Raw genomic sequence first — 14343 nt, 5'->3', positions numbered from 1 at the left:
CAGGAGTGACCCTGATTCTCCATCTTCTACCCTCTTACCCCTCCAGCCCTGCCTACCAGCTTGTGCCCCTCCCCCGTTACAGTAACAACACACTGCAGCAGCAATCGTCATACACGACAATTGTCCATCGTAGAACACTTGGTACGTGCACAGCCTCATGCTAAGTAACTCACAAGAATGTCCTCTTTTCACCCTATTTGATGGCTCTGAAATGGGTAGGTAATATCCCCATATTACAGATGGGAAAACTGAAGCTCAAAGAGGCGAAGTAATTGTCCAGGGTCATATAGCTAGTAAGTAGCAGAGCCAAGGTTTGAACCTGATCTGTCTTCAGTCTAAGCTTCAGACTGGGGCTGGTTCAATTTAAATTAAAATAAAGTAAAAGAAAGAATTCAGGTTCTTCTATAGCACTAGTGAGCCCATTTTAAGCTACACATGGCTGGCAGCTCCTGTCCTGGATATCAAATAATGAAACATTTCCATCATCAGAGAAAGTTCTAGTGGGCAGACCTGCTTTATCCCGTGATGCACTACTCTCTCATGGCCCAATCCTGTGTTGACCTGATTAACACTGACAGAGCATCTGTGGGCACCCAGCCCTATGCTCAGGGATGCCGAGTGGACCAGACCCTGTCCCGGTGCCCAGGAAGCTCCGTCAGGAGACAGGGGAGTGACCTGTCCCACTCGGACGAGGGCACCAGTCCTCTCTGCTGACCCAGACTCCAGTGTCAGGGATTCCCCTCCCCCAAACATCACAGGACAATTCTCAGACCATCTCTCAGCTCAGATAAAACCCAGCCTGTGGTTTTTAACAGGTTATGAAACCAAGATGTGACTGTTCCCCACTGTCAGCTGAGGACAGCTTCCATCATTCCCTTCCTGCCCTCAGAATTTTACTAAGACAGACTTTTATAAGAGTTTATATTCAGAATTTATATTCTGAATCTGTGGTCTTTAGTTTCACAGCGTGCCTCTCATCTCTCCCAGCCTCGATTTCCTCATCTGTCCAATGGGAATGTGGGATTAGTGATAAGAGGAACCAAGTATCCGACAGGGTTTTTGGGAAATAGGAGCTGGGGTCTTGGGAAGCCCCTGGAGGGGAGTGTCAGCCAGGCTCAGGCCTCACGCTGACAGGGGCTCTGGAAGCTGCCTCTCCAGTCACTTTGCTGGCCCGCCATACGCACCTCCAGCAACGGGCAGCCCGGCTCAGTGGTCAGTGTCCATGTGCTATGGTTCTCAGCTTGCTGCTCCAGCACACCCCGCAGCTGGCACGGCCCCATCCGGAGGGCCAGGGAGCCGCGGCTGGTGCGGGGGCCGGGCCGGGCAGTCAGGCTGATGGCGCTCCCGGGCGGCAGGCCCAGGCGACCCAGAAGGGGCAGGGAGTGGGTCAGGTGCCCCAGGGCAGAAGGCTGGGCCCCACAGGTACGGGCCAGCAGCAGGTGGGCGTCTCCGTGGTCACTGCGGAGGCCTGCGGCCAGGTCGAATTCACAGGGTCCCCAGCTCAGGCGGCCCTCAGAGTGCAGGGCCTGTGGGATTCCAGTTGCCTGGAATATGGGGAAAGTGGTCAGGTTTAGGGGCAGCTCCAGAAGCCAAGGTGGGGGAGCTGGAGACGGGCCTGGGTGCGAAGAGGGCAGCGGTGGACCCACAGCCTGAACTCTACCAGCACCTCCCTCTTCAAGGTGACTGATACCAAGGGTATCCCATGGAGAGGTTCGGGCTCAAGCTCTGGCTGCACCACTAACTCGGTTGTTCCAACCTGCAACCTCAGCTTACCCATCTCTAAAATGGGAGTTGATTTATAGCATCAGAAGTTGCTGGGAGATGTAAGAAAGTTAATACTTGTGAGCCCAGAGCCAGGTACCCAGAAAGCACCGGCTATTGGAAATACATCACTAACATCAATGTTCACTGGCTGGAGGGTAGACACCTTAAGCAACTCGCTCCCCTGGGGCCCAGGACGCACCCCACATGGGGGCAGGGACCCAAGATGGGAATGAAAGGAGGGGTACAAGCAGCCCCTTCCTCCCAGGGCTGAGGACCAAAGGGGCCTCAGAGGGCACTCAGCACACGTGCCTAACGAACACCAGCTGCTGCTTCGTACGATTCTCATTCTCACTCCCGGAGCCTCAACCCCAGGAACGGGGCAAGTGAGATGTGAGAACAGAATCAACTTGAGCCCAGAAAGGAAGCGAACCGGTGTCTCAGGAAGGCCCTTTGCAAAAGGGGAGAAAATTCAGTTCTGGTCCCATCTTTGGCTCAAAGCTTTGTAGTCAACGAGTCCCCCAGTTCAAGTGACAACGGCAAAAAAAGACTAAAGTTTCTCATGCTGAGTGCAGAGCTGGGCATACAGCAGGCGGTTAATAACTTGTGGAGGGAGGTGGGAACCTACATTGACCCGTGGGGTGGGGGCTTACCTCCAGCAGGGGGCAGTGATTCACCAGGGCCAGGGTCCAGTTGTGCATGGCGTTGGCCTCTGTCCTGACGTCCCCATGAGCAGTCAGGGTGCATGGGCCCAGGGCCACCTCCAGCTGGGCCCTGGGGGGTTCGTCTCCCCCGACGGACACTCGGATGTGGTTGTCGGGGGGCACCCCCAGCGCTTGAAGTGGAGGCCATGTGTGCTGGAGGCTGGTGTCCAGGCAGGCGTGGCGGCCGCAGGCTGTGTGGACGTGGGCCCGGGCGAAAGTGTCCCCAGAAGATACCTGAGCCGCCAGGCTGACCCCAAAGGCGTGGACCAGGAAGGAGCCATTCAAGGTAAGCACAGCTGGATTCTGCCACCAAGAAAGGCAAGGTGAGCCCGAGCGGGTGTCCCTACAACACCCCACCAAGTGTGTCCACCGCCTGCCTGTCCACAGGTGGTCAAGGGAGCCCCCATGCCCCAGGGGCACCCACCACCACCCCTTAACAGGTGATGCTCACGTGAAGCACTTCTCTCTGAAGAGCTGAAACCGGCCTCCCAGGGAGTCAAGAAATTCAACCGTTCAGAGCACTTTAGGGCCCCTGACGCCCGCTCCCCCGCTCCCCATGAGGCCTCTGGGTCCTCCCTCCCGTTTCCTCCTCTCTTTTCCATAATGGAACCTCGGGCCTCTCAACCTCTCTGGTCTGGACACGTCCCGCTTAACACCTCGAATGGAAGTCACTGCATCTCTAAGTAGTGTACCTGGGGGTCCTGGAGTGTCTGCACGCCCGTGACAGAACCAGGAGCTGCTCTCAGCCCTTTCCTGTCACCCAGTGCTCATCTGTCCACCTGGGGTGGGGACGGCACCACTGACGACAGGGTGAATGCACGTATCACCCCCACCACAGCTAAATGGAGGCCACAGAGGAGCCACGGAGCTCGGGGTGGCCGCCCACGGGGCACAGCCCACGGATTCTCCCCCCTGGACGTTGCTGACCTGCTCTAGGACTAAGGAATGCCCAATTTCCAGCCCTTTCCTGGAATTCCAGACCACGGCTCTCGGAGGGAAGGGCCGTCCATTCATGGCTCTTGTCCTAACCTTCCCGCTCAGTTAGTCTTTTCCGAAGTCACCCTCGCGCCCCAGCCCTGAGTCTTTCTCGCAGGTGCAGCTGCTAACTCCACGTGCCCCCTCGGTCTTAGGTTTCCTCTGGGGGGAGGCAGCCCATCTGTCTAGCTCATTAAGACCCTTTCAATCCTCATCCTCAATTCTCTTGGCTAACCCTCCTGCCATTCAGGCCACTGTGTGACCTAGGGAAGGTGACTTCACCTCCCTGAGCCTCAGTTTCCACATCTGTAAAATGAGATCATGATTCCCTGGTAGCTGAAACCACGCCAAAAGAGAGGATACCAAATTGAGATGGGACCTGACATGCGCTGGCCCATTTCATGCTCGACAGTGCAAGGTAGGTGTTGCCACCTGCAGTTCACTGATGACGAGGCTGAGGCTCAGAGAGGTTAACGCCTGGCTAAAAGTCACACAGCAGGTGAGTGGCAGGTCTGGGCAGGAAGCTGTGTTGGTCTGATTTTCTGGTCCCTGTACTGGGTGGAGCTGCTACCACTGCCAAGCTGGAGGCGTGAAAGTACTGCATCTTTTACGCTCACAGAGGTGAAGCTGGCAGAAACAGTCCTCCCGAGGAGGCCATGTTCCCTCTATCCGGACAGCCAGGCGGTGAGCCCATAGCACCAGCTCCCAGGACCCCCAGGCAGGGCCCCAGGCCAGACACCCTGCAGCATCCACTCAGCACCTCCAGGCTCATGTCTGCCTGGCCCCAGAGCAGATTCTAAGGAGCAGAAAAACCTCTGTCCTCCTCCCCCAGGCCGTCCTCAGGGCTGTGCTCACTGGCTGGCCCCCCAGAGCCAACTGGACTGAGAGCTCAGCTGAGCCAGGCCTACCACAAGCTGCCCACCCAGCTGCCCACAGGGCAGCACTGACAAGGTCTGCAGGAAACCCCAGTGGTCGCCCCACGTCCAGTTCACCCACAGCTCTTGGCCCAGGAGCCACAGGACCCCGCTGGAGATCAGGAAGTCCAGGCCTTGTGCTCAGGTCTCCCAGCCATGCCTTGCCTTCGAAGGAGAGGACCTACTATCCACCTGCACCCTGGCCCGGGAGAGCTCGGAGCTACGTAAGCTGTGCTGTGCCCCAGCCTGGGCAGCATGCGTGCCTGTGAGCCCCACGGTCTGTCTCGCTCCAAAGACCCAGATATGCCTGTCACCAGCCCAGCTCACCGTGGCAGAGGTTGGCTTGAAACACTTGGATTCTGGGTCACTGTCTAAGTGTGCTTACAGAAGGGACCACCCATCTGCTGTCAGGTTGGGCTGGGTCCCCTCAGGGCTGGGAGCCCAGATGCATGTTACTGGGGACATGAAGGGCTTGGAGGAGGGGACCATGTGGGTCGGCCTGGCAGTGGCCACAGGCCCTAAGTCATCCAGCAGGCAGCCCCTGGTGCTCAGCCTGTGCCCACCCCCACCCCAGAGGCAGACCACCATCTCCCACCCTGCCCTGCCTGTGACAGAGACCCTTGTACCTCGTGAGGCCACCCAGTGACGTCCCCCCAGCAGAGCCCTGACATCTGGGCAGGCGAAGCGTCTCCACTGCAGTTGACCTAGGGAGACAAGCAGGGTGGGTAGGGGGCATGTGTAGGCATGAGGTGTCTCTCCCCGATCTTAACCCTGGACAGAGTACTGAGATATAGCTTAGCTTGAGCCCATCTCCCTTTGTGAAGGCCTCCCTGGGAAGATAACCCCCAAAGAGAGGTTTGTGCAGACCTAAGTGCTAACCCACAGAATCGTCAAAAACAGAAGTAACCAGAAAAAAACAGAAGGAACCTGAGTGCCAGGTTCTAACTGGTTCCTCATCTGATCCTCAAGGTAAACGTGGGAGGCAGGGATTATTAACAGTCCCATTTTGCAGATGAGAACACTGAGGCACAGAAAGAGTAAGCAGCTGGACTAAAGTTGCACAATTGGTAAGTGATGAAGCAGGCTGGATTCGGGCCGCATGGCTGGCTCGCTCACCCTGACACTCGGACACATTGGATGGTTTAGCCACACCTGTGCCAGGCCCAGAGGTGGTTTCCTGCCTTTTGTTCTTGAGAACAATGCAAAAGACAGCTGTGTGTGTGTTTCCTTACCTAGTGTTCCGGGTTTCTCCAGGGGAGGTAACCAGGAACACGAGCTGAAGGGTGAGAGTCTCAGCAGTTTTCATTTTACTAGATAGACCCAGAGCGCCTCTGAGGGAGCTGCCTCAAATACACTTCCATTTATGAGGGCAGGGGAGGGAGCGTTGACAGAGGGACAGGAGGACAAGTGGACAGAAGACAGAGAAGAAGAGTAGAAGGCAGGGTGGGGAGGAAGGAAGGGAGGGTGGATGGATGGGAGGAGAGGGTGGGAGGAAAGGAGAAAGGATGGATGGGAAAGGAGGATGGGAAATTTGGTGAGAGGCTGGGAGGGAAGGTGGGAGGGGCTGGGACGGTGAGAGGGGCAAGCTGGTGGGAGGGGCTACGGAGGTGGGAGGGGCAAGCTGGTGGGAGCTGGGAAGGTGACTAGAGAAGTTGCATAGGCAGTGGGCCCCCCCCAAATGGGGACTTTGGGTCATTTACCTGCAACCTTGAGAGGCCGTGGTGCAGCCCCAGGGCCAGCCCCCAGCGGCCGCCGGCTCCCCTCCTCTCCAGGGCTACACGAAGCTGATCGCCATCCACGTTCACCACCAGCGCGACCGCCAGACTGGGTCCCACGCTCTGCGAGAAGCAAAGCTGTGAGTGTCTCTCAGGCCCACTGCCCCCACGGGGCCCGGGCCCAGCCCCCTCACCCACCTGCAAGTGCCCGCGGCCGTCCACGGAGAAGGGGAGGCCCCAGCGCCTGAGGCCGGGCACCGTGTGGCCAAGGCTGGCACGGAGCCGGCTGCCCAGGGCGCTGGTGACCAGGCCCTCCAGGCCAAGGGCAGCATGCAGCTGCCGCTCTGCACTACGCAGCATCACATGCACTGAGAGGTTGGAAGCCACGTGGCTGTGCAGTAGGAGCATCTCTGCCTGGGAGGGGAGTCCTGGGGATGAGAGGAACCAGAAGATGGCACACAATACGGGAGCCAGAACAGGGTCACTGACAGCCCTCCTTCTCTCTGGAGGGTCCCCTGAGCCCTGAGGCAGACAAACCCCCCAGCTCCCACCTACTACCTACAATGGCCACACCTATCACCAAGTGATAGGCCCCGTGTCCCCTTTGCATTCCTACCTCCCCAAAGACAGGGCATGGGCTCTCAGAAAGCACGAGGGGAACAGAGGTCTGATCCTGTGCTCTCCTCTTGTTGCTGCACCTTTGGGCCCCCCCAGGTCCCAGGGAAATGTCCCCAAGAAGCTAGAGCTGGGGGTGTCCAAGCTATTTCTTAACCACAGTGCCGAGAACATCCTGGAGGCCCTGCTAGACCAGGCTTCCAAGCTGGAGAAGCCAGACTGGGGGCAGAGTCCTGGGGGAGGGGCCAGTGGCAGGGGCGCCTGCCTCCAGTTTGGAGGTGTGTCTGTACTGGGTAGCAACCAGTGTTCTGGCTGAATAACAGCCCAGGGAAGATGGAGGCACTGGGAGAAGCTGGTAGGGGGAGGAAATAGAGCTGGAAGGTGGGTTTGGGGACTGGGGGCTCCTTGAACTCCCTAGGCTTCAGGCCCTAGGAGTCTTTGGGGGAGGAAGCCATTGGGCCCTATCCACCCCTCCTACCTGCCTCACGCAAGGTGTTGATGTTGTGACTCAGTGTGACCGAGAGCTGGCCGTGCCCAGGGCCCCAGATGCAGACTCCACCCAGAGCTAGGCTGACCGTGTCAGCATGGAGGCTGGCCTGGCCCTCAAGGCTCCCCGTCTGGGCCTGCAGTCGCCCCCTCAGCTGGAGCTCTCCTGGCAAGGCCTGGCTGCCATTCTGGACAAGGATGCAGGTCACACTGTGCACACTGGTGCTGTTCCCTGCCTTCTCATGCTTGTCCCGCAAGAGGAATCCCAGCACAGCTGAGCCGGCAGTGACCTTGATGGTACCTGCAGAGGATGGGAGAGAACCCATACAAAAAAGGGGGTCAGCCCAGGGTACTGGGCTGCTTTGGGAAGGAAGGCAAAGAATCCTGGGGCAGGAAGTTCCTAGATCCATGATAAAATTCTAATTCATGTCGGAGAGAGCATATCTGGGAAATGGACCAAATTAAACCACCTCTCCTGCAGGATGCCCCAAGGACCAAGCAAGCTAATTCAGAAATAAAAGAGCTTTGGCCAAAAAGCAGCAAGCCTGATGAGGCGTGTCTGTTAATACCAGTGCTGAATCCTGCTCAGCAGAGTCACGGATCAACGTGATAGAAAGCCCCCATTTTACAGACAACAAAACTGAGACCCAGAAAGCCTCGAGGGGTCCAACCTGGAATTCTACGGAGAGAAAAATTGCTCAGAGGTCTCTTCGACCCACTTGAGAAAAAGATTCCACACCCTTAAGCTAGTCCCACACACCCTTAAGCTAGTCCCATTCCAATACATAACTCATGCATTTAGAGAAATTCTTACTTTTATCAGAACCATTTACATCTCCTGACCCCGTGGGGCTCCAGTAGGGTCTTGACATGGTTCAAGTGCCCTTATACCTCTCTCCTTTCATTCAAGGTTTGACTCGGGGGTCACCACCTCCAAGAAGCCTTGCTTGGCCTTTCTGCACCCCCAGGCTGGGTTAGACACCCTTGTTCTGTGCTACCAGACATAGAGCTCTTGCTAACCTCTATCACAGAGTCCAGAGCACTTTCTATACAGATGGGAATTTCTCGCAGAATCTTGAAATCATCTTTTTCAAATTCCTTACGTTTTAGGGCCCTATGTCACCATGCCCTACAAGATGTTAACCAGTGTGAAATAATGTTAATAGAACAGTGTGGAATCGAGGAATAGACCCATACACACATTGTCAATTGATTTTTGACAAAAGTGCAAAGGTAACTAACCGGGAAAAGGATAGTCTTTTTAATAAATGTGCTGAATTGTTTGGAAATCCACACGTGAAAAAACTATCGTGAACTTTACCCAAACAGATACACAAATTAATTCAAAATTAACCATATAAGAAAAGGGAACTCTCCCCTCCTACACTGTTGGTGAAAATGTAAACTGGTGCAGCCATTATGGAGAACAGTAAGGAGGGTCTTGAAAAATATAAAAATAGAGTTACCATATGATCCAGCAATTCCACTCCTGAGCGTATATCCAGGAAAGATGAAAATTCTAATTCGAAAAGATACAGGCACCCCAATGTTCATTGCAACAGTATTTACAATAGCCAAGACATGGAAGCAACCTAAGTGTCCATCAACAGATGAACGGATAAAGATGTAGTACATATATACAGTGGAATATTAGCCATAAAAAAAGAATGAAATATGCTATCTGCAACAGCATGGATGGACCTGGAGATTATCCACATTATATTAAGTTAATTAAGTCAGACAGAGAAAGACAAATATCATATGATATTGCTTATATGCGGAATCTAAGAAAAAAATGATACAAACGAACTTATTTACAAAACTTATTTACAAAACAGACTTAGAGAACGAACTTATGGTTACCAGGGGGGAGGGTGGGGGAGGGAAGGATTGGGAGTTTGGAATTGACATGTACACACTACTATATTTAAAATAGATTACCAACAAGGACCTACTGTACAGTACAAGGAACTCTGCTCAATATTCTGTAATAACCTAAATGGGAAAAGAATTTGAAAAAGAATAGATACATGTATATGCTTAACTGAATCACTCTGCTGTGCACCTGAAACTGACACAACATTGTTAATATGCTCCAATATAAAATTAAAATTTTTAAAAAATAAATAAAAGATACATGCACCCCAATGTTCATAGCAGCATTATTTACAATAGCCAAGCCCTGGAGGCAACCTAAGTGTTCATCAACAGATGAATGGATAAAGAAGTTGTGGCATAACATGTCGAGGACAAACGTATGGACACCAAGGGGAGAAAGTGGCAGGGGTGGTGGTGGTGGTGTGATGAATTGGAAGATTGGGATTGACATGTATACACTGATGTGTATAAAATAGATAACTAATAAGAACCTGCTGTATAAAAAAATAAATAAAATAAAACTCAAAAAAAAAGATGTGGTACAGATATGCAATGGAATATTACTCAACCATAAAAAAGAATAAAATATGCCATTGCAGCAGCATGGATGGACCTGGAGATTATCATACTAAGTGAAGTAAGTCAGAGAAAGACAAATATCAATATCATATGCGAGCACTTATATGTGGAATCTAAAATATGACTCAAATGAACTTATTTACAAAACAGAAGTAGACTCACAGACATAGAAAACAAACTTATGGTTACCAAAGGGGAAAGGGTGAAGGAGGGATAAATTAGGAATTTGGGATTAACAGATACACACTACTGTATATAAAACAGATAAACAACAAGGTCCTGCTCTATAGCACAGGAAACTGTATTCCATATCTTGTAATAACCTATAATGGAAGACAATCTGAAAAAGATATATATATATATATATAAAACGAATCACTTTGCTATACACTTGAAACTAACGCAACATTGGAAATCAACTGTACTTCAATAATAAATAAATAAAATTAACCACACACCTAAACTTAAAACCTAATATCATAACACTTCTAGAAAAAAAATATGAGAGAAAAATTTGTGGCCTCCGCCGAATATTTCTTATATGACATCAAAAGAAAAAAAATGATAAATCCGACTTCATCAAAACTTAAAACCTCCACTTTTCAAAAGACACCATTAAAAAAATAAAAAGACATAGATCAGGAGAAGATATTTTAAAACCCCTGATAAAGGACTTGTATAAATGGTTCCCTAATTCAATAATAAAAAACAAGCCACTTGATTTTTTAAATGGGCAAAAGGTTTGAATAGACACTTCACCAAAAAAGATTTACAAGTGGCAAATAAGGCAATGAAAAGATGTTCGACAAAATGAGTCATTAGGGAAATGCAAATTAAGACCAAAATGAGATACAACTACAAAAAACAATTCGACTGATCAAAGAAGCAAACAAACAAAAAAACCCAAAGCCAAAAACTGCCAGTACAGATTGCTAGCGAGGATGCAGAGCAACTAGAACGCTCACACATCGCTGGTGGGAATGGACAATGGTGCTGCTACTCTGGAAACAGTCTGGCAGGTTCCTATAAACATATACTTGCCACACAACCCAGCAATCCCACTCCTAGGTATTCACCCAAGAGAAATGAAACCATATGTTCCCACAAAAACCTATAGACCAATGATTATTGAAGCTTTATTCATAATTGGAAATTACGGGAAACAACTCAAATATCCTTCAGCTGTGAATGGATAAACTGCAGTATATCCATAGAATAGAATATTACTCACCAGGAAAAAGGAAAAAGAACTACTGATACATACAACTTTGATGAACCTCAACCACATTACGTTGGGCAAAAGATCCCATACTCAAAGCTTACGTGTTGTATGATTCCATTTCATGTGACATCCTGGAATAGCCCAAACCATAGGGACAGACAACATCTCAGTGGTTGCCAGGGACAGGGGGTGGGGGAAAGGCTGATGACAATGAGCAGCAGGAAGGAAATTTTTGGGGTGATGGAACTATTCTGTATCAGGACTGTGTTGATGGGTACACAACTGTATGAGTTTATCAAAACTTGAAGGGGTTTTTCCCCATATGTAAATTGTACCCCAAGAAATTATACCTTAATAACTGCCTTCAAAAATGTGGGCCTCCCTGGTGGCGCAGTGGTTGAGAGTCCGCCTGCCGATGCAGGGGACACGGGTTCGTGCCCCGGTCCGGGAGGATCCCACATGCCGCGGAGCGGCTGGGCCCGTGAGCCGTGGTCACTGAGCCTGCGCGTCCGGAGCCTGCGCTCCGCAGCGGGAGAGGCCAGAACAGTGAGAGGGCCCCGTACCGGAAAAAAAAAAAAAAAAAAATGAAGCAATGTGGGACTTCCCTGGTGGTCCAGTGGTTAAGACTCCACCCTTCCACTGCAGGGGGCACGGGTTCAATCGCTGGTCAGGGAACTAAGATCCCACATGCTACATGGCATGGCCAAAAACAAAAGAAGCAATGTGTGTTAAGAGATCAGCATGAGGGTCTGTTAGTTATCAGCTGCAAATGATAAACTGCAGAAAGATGAAGGGGAGACCATCGTGTAACTCAAAGTAAACTTGAGAAGAACAGCACGCTGCTTGATTGTATTTAAATTTTTTCAAACCCATGTCATTTGATCTTTAGACAGGTATTTTATTATGCAATTTGGTTTTGCCACAATTTAACCAATTAGGAATTAGGAGGGTCAGTGTTAATATTAAGATTAGAGACTGACACTATTCCCCCAAGGTAGGTGGGAAAGCAGAGTCTTTAGATTCTGAAACACAGGGCCCTGGACAGATGTCCAGCTAGGGTGCTACGGTCAAGGATGCTTGGGCAGAAGATCCCATTTTGTATAATTCTGACTTTTGGAAACTTGTTAATGTTTCACATAATCAAAAAATAAATGCACAAAATCAGTAAAGATAGGGGGAACCTGAAAATGGAATACAAACAGAAACCAGTGAACCAACTGTACTTCGAATGATTTACAACATCACACGGGGTGGGTGGGAGATTAACTCCAACTAACATTTAAACACCGTGTTTGCGGACTTTCCTAGCGCAGTGGATAAGACTCCACACTCCCAATGCAGGGGACCCAGGTTTGACCCCAGGTCAGGGAACTAGATCCCACATGCACGCCACAACTAAGAGTTCTCATGCCACAACTAAGGAGCCCGCCTGCTGCAACTAAGGAGCCTGTGTGCCGCAACTAAGATCCGGCACAACGAAATAAATAAATAAATAAATATTTTAAAATAAATAAACACCGTGTTTAGATTTATACCCTCAGGCCAAAGACAAGAAGAACTCTAAACAAATATTGAATTCTAGTTAAAAGGGTTTATTTCCTCAAAGGTATAGGTTAGTAATTCTGACTACTTTCTATGTATCCTAGGGCTGAAGAAATAACTAAATATGTTGTGAATAATTGGAGCCAGGTTTCTTACTGTTGAAGAAGGGAATAAGAAATATGAAAAGGGGGAAGAAACAGAATGAGCTTTTTGATGATGGATTGGAATTAAGGACTAATGGTTGTAAACTTATTTATCTGTAGATAGACAGATATAGTTGTGTGTGCATGTATATACACACATATATTTTCTTGGTCTGTCCATTGAGAAGGCCTAGAAAGACAGATACTTCAGTAGGAGTAAATACACCTAGAACCCAGATCTTAGTTTCTAAATACCGTTTTGCACAAAAAGGAACCAGGAATCCTTGGAGAAATGACTTATTCCATCTCAGGGAAAATACAACATGAGATTGAAACATCTTTTTGGTCATAAAGGAAGGAAGTGGTCAAGGAATGATAGGGACATGTCAAAAGGACACAGGAGGAGTTCTATTTCCATTAATGGTGGAGACACTTAAATGGACCAACCCTCCCGAGGTAACAATTGTACACTCTGGACAAAATATATGAAACAGTTACCTGAAGTAGCTGGAGACTGACCATAAACAGGCAGACAGTGGAGGGGAGTTAAAACCTGAAGGAAAGGACCAGCAATAGTTGAGTTGTATGTTTTTACTCTTTTTTGGTGCCATGCAGGGTGAAGAAAACTCACATAGAAATCTACGGTCTTACTGATTAAAGAATCAAAGAACAGAGTTCAAGGTGACAATAGCAAATGGAAAGTGAAGTGGGAAATTCCAGAGAGAGCCACATGGGGGAATCCCAAATTCTACCTATAAACTCTCTCCAAAGCTAATCCTTGAACTTCACAAGGGTGGTACAGACTCCAAGCAGACCAGCTAAGATAAAAGAGCTGAAAATTATTTCCACTGCAGCCCACCAGAGGAAAGACAGAGTTTGGATTTTGAGCCCAGCCAAGTTAACTGCATGCTAAAATTTAAAAAAATAACAATACTCTTTAGAGAAATATAAAAGAATCAGAGTCTTAACATCATTCAAAATGTCTAGAATACAATCTCAAATTACTAGACATACAAAGAAATAGGAAAATGTAACCTATATTAAAGAGAAAGGGCAGTCATCAAGGGAGATCAACCCCAAGATGACCTAGACATTGGAATTAGCAGATAAGGATTTTAAAACAGCTCTTACAACCATGCTCAAAAATATAAGGGAAACATAAATTAATAAAAAGAGCCTAGTGGTGATTTTAGAACTAAATAAAATACATAAAATCTGTGATTGAAAAGAAATTATTGGATGGTCTTAACATTTTTATTGGCTGGTGTTTGGAGAAGAAAGATTAAAGAGCCAGTGAACTGGAAGATAGATTGATAGATATCTGAAGAAAAGAGAAAAGAGACTGAAAAGGTCAACAGATCCTCAGAGATCTGTGGAACAATATAGAAACTTCTAAAGCACATGCAGTTAGAAATCCCAGGAGGAGAGGACAATGAGAATGGGACAGAAAGAAATCTTTGAAGAAGTAAATATGAAAAACTTCTAAATGTGTTAAGAGATATACATATGCATTTTTAAAATATCCTTCAAGAATCAGGGCAAAATAGAACATTTTCAAATAAATGAAAACTAAGGGAGTTCATTGTTGTAAGCCAGACTTACAAGAAATGCGAAAGGTGATCCTTTTTTTTTTTTTAATTTTTATTGGAGTATAGCTGCTTTACAATGTTGTGTTAGTTTCTATAAAGGTGATTCTTTATACTGAAGAGAAATGATACCAGAAACTGTAAGTAGAATGTGAAAGAACATACAGAAACATAGTTGAAAGAGCAACAGATAAATTAACACTGAGTTCTAAAATTTTTTAAA

At 48.7% G+C, this 14343-nt stretch overlaps 2 protein-coding genes across 2 annotated transcripts in view; both read right to left on the bottom strand.

Moving 5' to 3' along the window:
* Positions 1–977: 977 nt before the first annotated feature.
* Positions 978–7359, bottom strand: LOC113626199 (uncharacterized). Its single transcript, XM_027117397.1, has 6 exons — positions 7260–7359; positions 6268–6497; positions 6055–6192; positions 4981–5058; positions 2415–2768; positions 978–1544 (listed from the first exon to the last, which is right to left on the bottom strand). Exons 2-6 carry the CDS (start codon positions 6475–6477, stop codon positions 1116–1118), a joined length of 1209 nt encoding a protein of 402 aa, XP_026973198.1. The 5' UTR covers positions 6478–6497; positions 7260–7359; the 3' UTR covers positions 978–1115.
* The window catches only part of LOC113626595 (uncharacterized), an 83728-nt gene continuing 76530 nt past the window's right edge, over positions 7146–14343 (bottom strand). Inside the window, exon 32 of the mRNA XM_027118350.1 lies at positions 7146–7471. Within this exon, the coding sequence (XP_026974151.1) occupies positions 7146–7471 (326 nt within the window). The remainder of the gene's footprint in view (positions 7472–14343) is intronic.

Source organism: Aethalodelphis obliquidens, unplaced genomic scaffold (assembly GCF_003676395.1).
Source record: "Aethalodelphis obliquidens isolate GAN/ISIS:26980383/991018 unplaced genomic scaffold, ASM367639v1 scaffold18, whole genome shotgun sequence".
Taxonomy (NCBI): Eukaryota; Metazoa; Chordata; class Mammalia; order Artiodactyla; family Delphinidae; genus Aethalodelphis; species Aethalodelphis obliquidens.
The sequence above is the reverse complement of the archived record's forward strand: the minus strand, read 5'-3'. Positions and strand labels throughout refer to the sequence as shown.

Bases quoted from the DNA above. Each gene is read 5' to 3' on its own strand.
- LOC113626199 (XM_027117397.1), bottom strand. From the start codon at position 6,477: ATGCTCCTACTGCACAGCCACGTGGCTTCCAACCTCTCAGTGCATGTG. The intron at 5,059-6,054 runs GTAAATGACCCA...TTGTCTCCCTAG, and splicing joins ACGGCCTCTCAAGGTTGCAG to GTCAACTGCAGTGGAGACGC. The intron at 2,769-4,980 runs GTACAAGGGTCT...TCTTGGTGGCAG, and splicing joins TCACTGGGTGGCCTCACGAG to AATCCAGCTGTGCTTACCTT.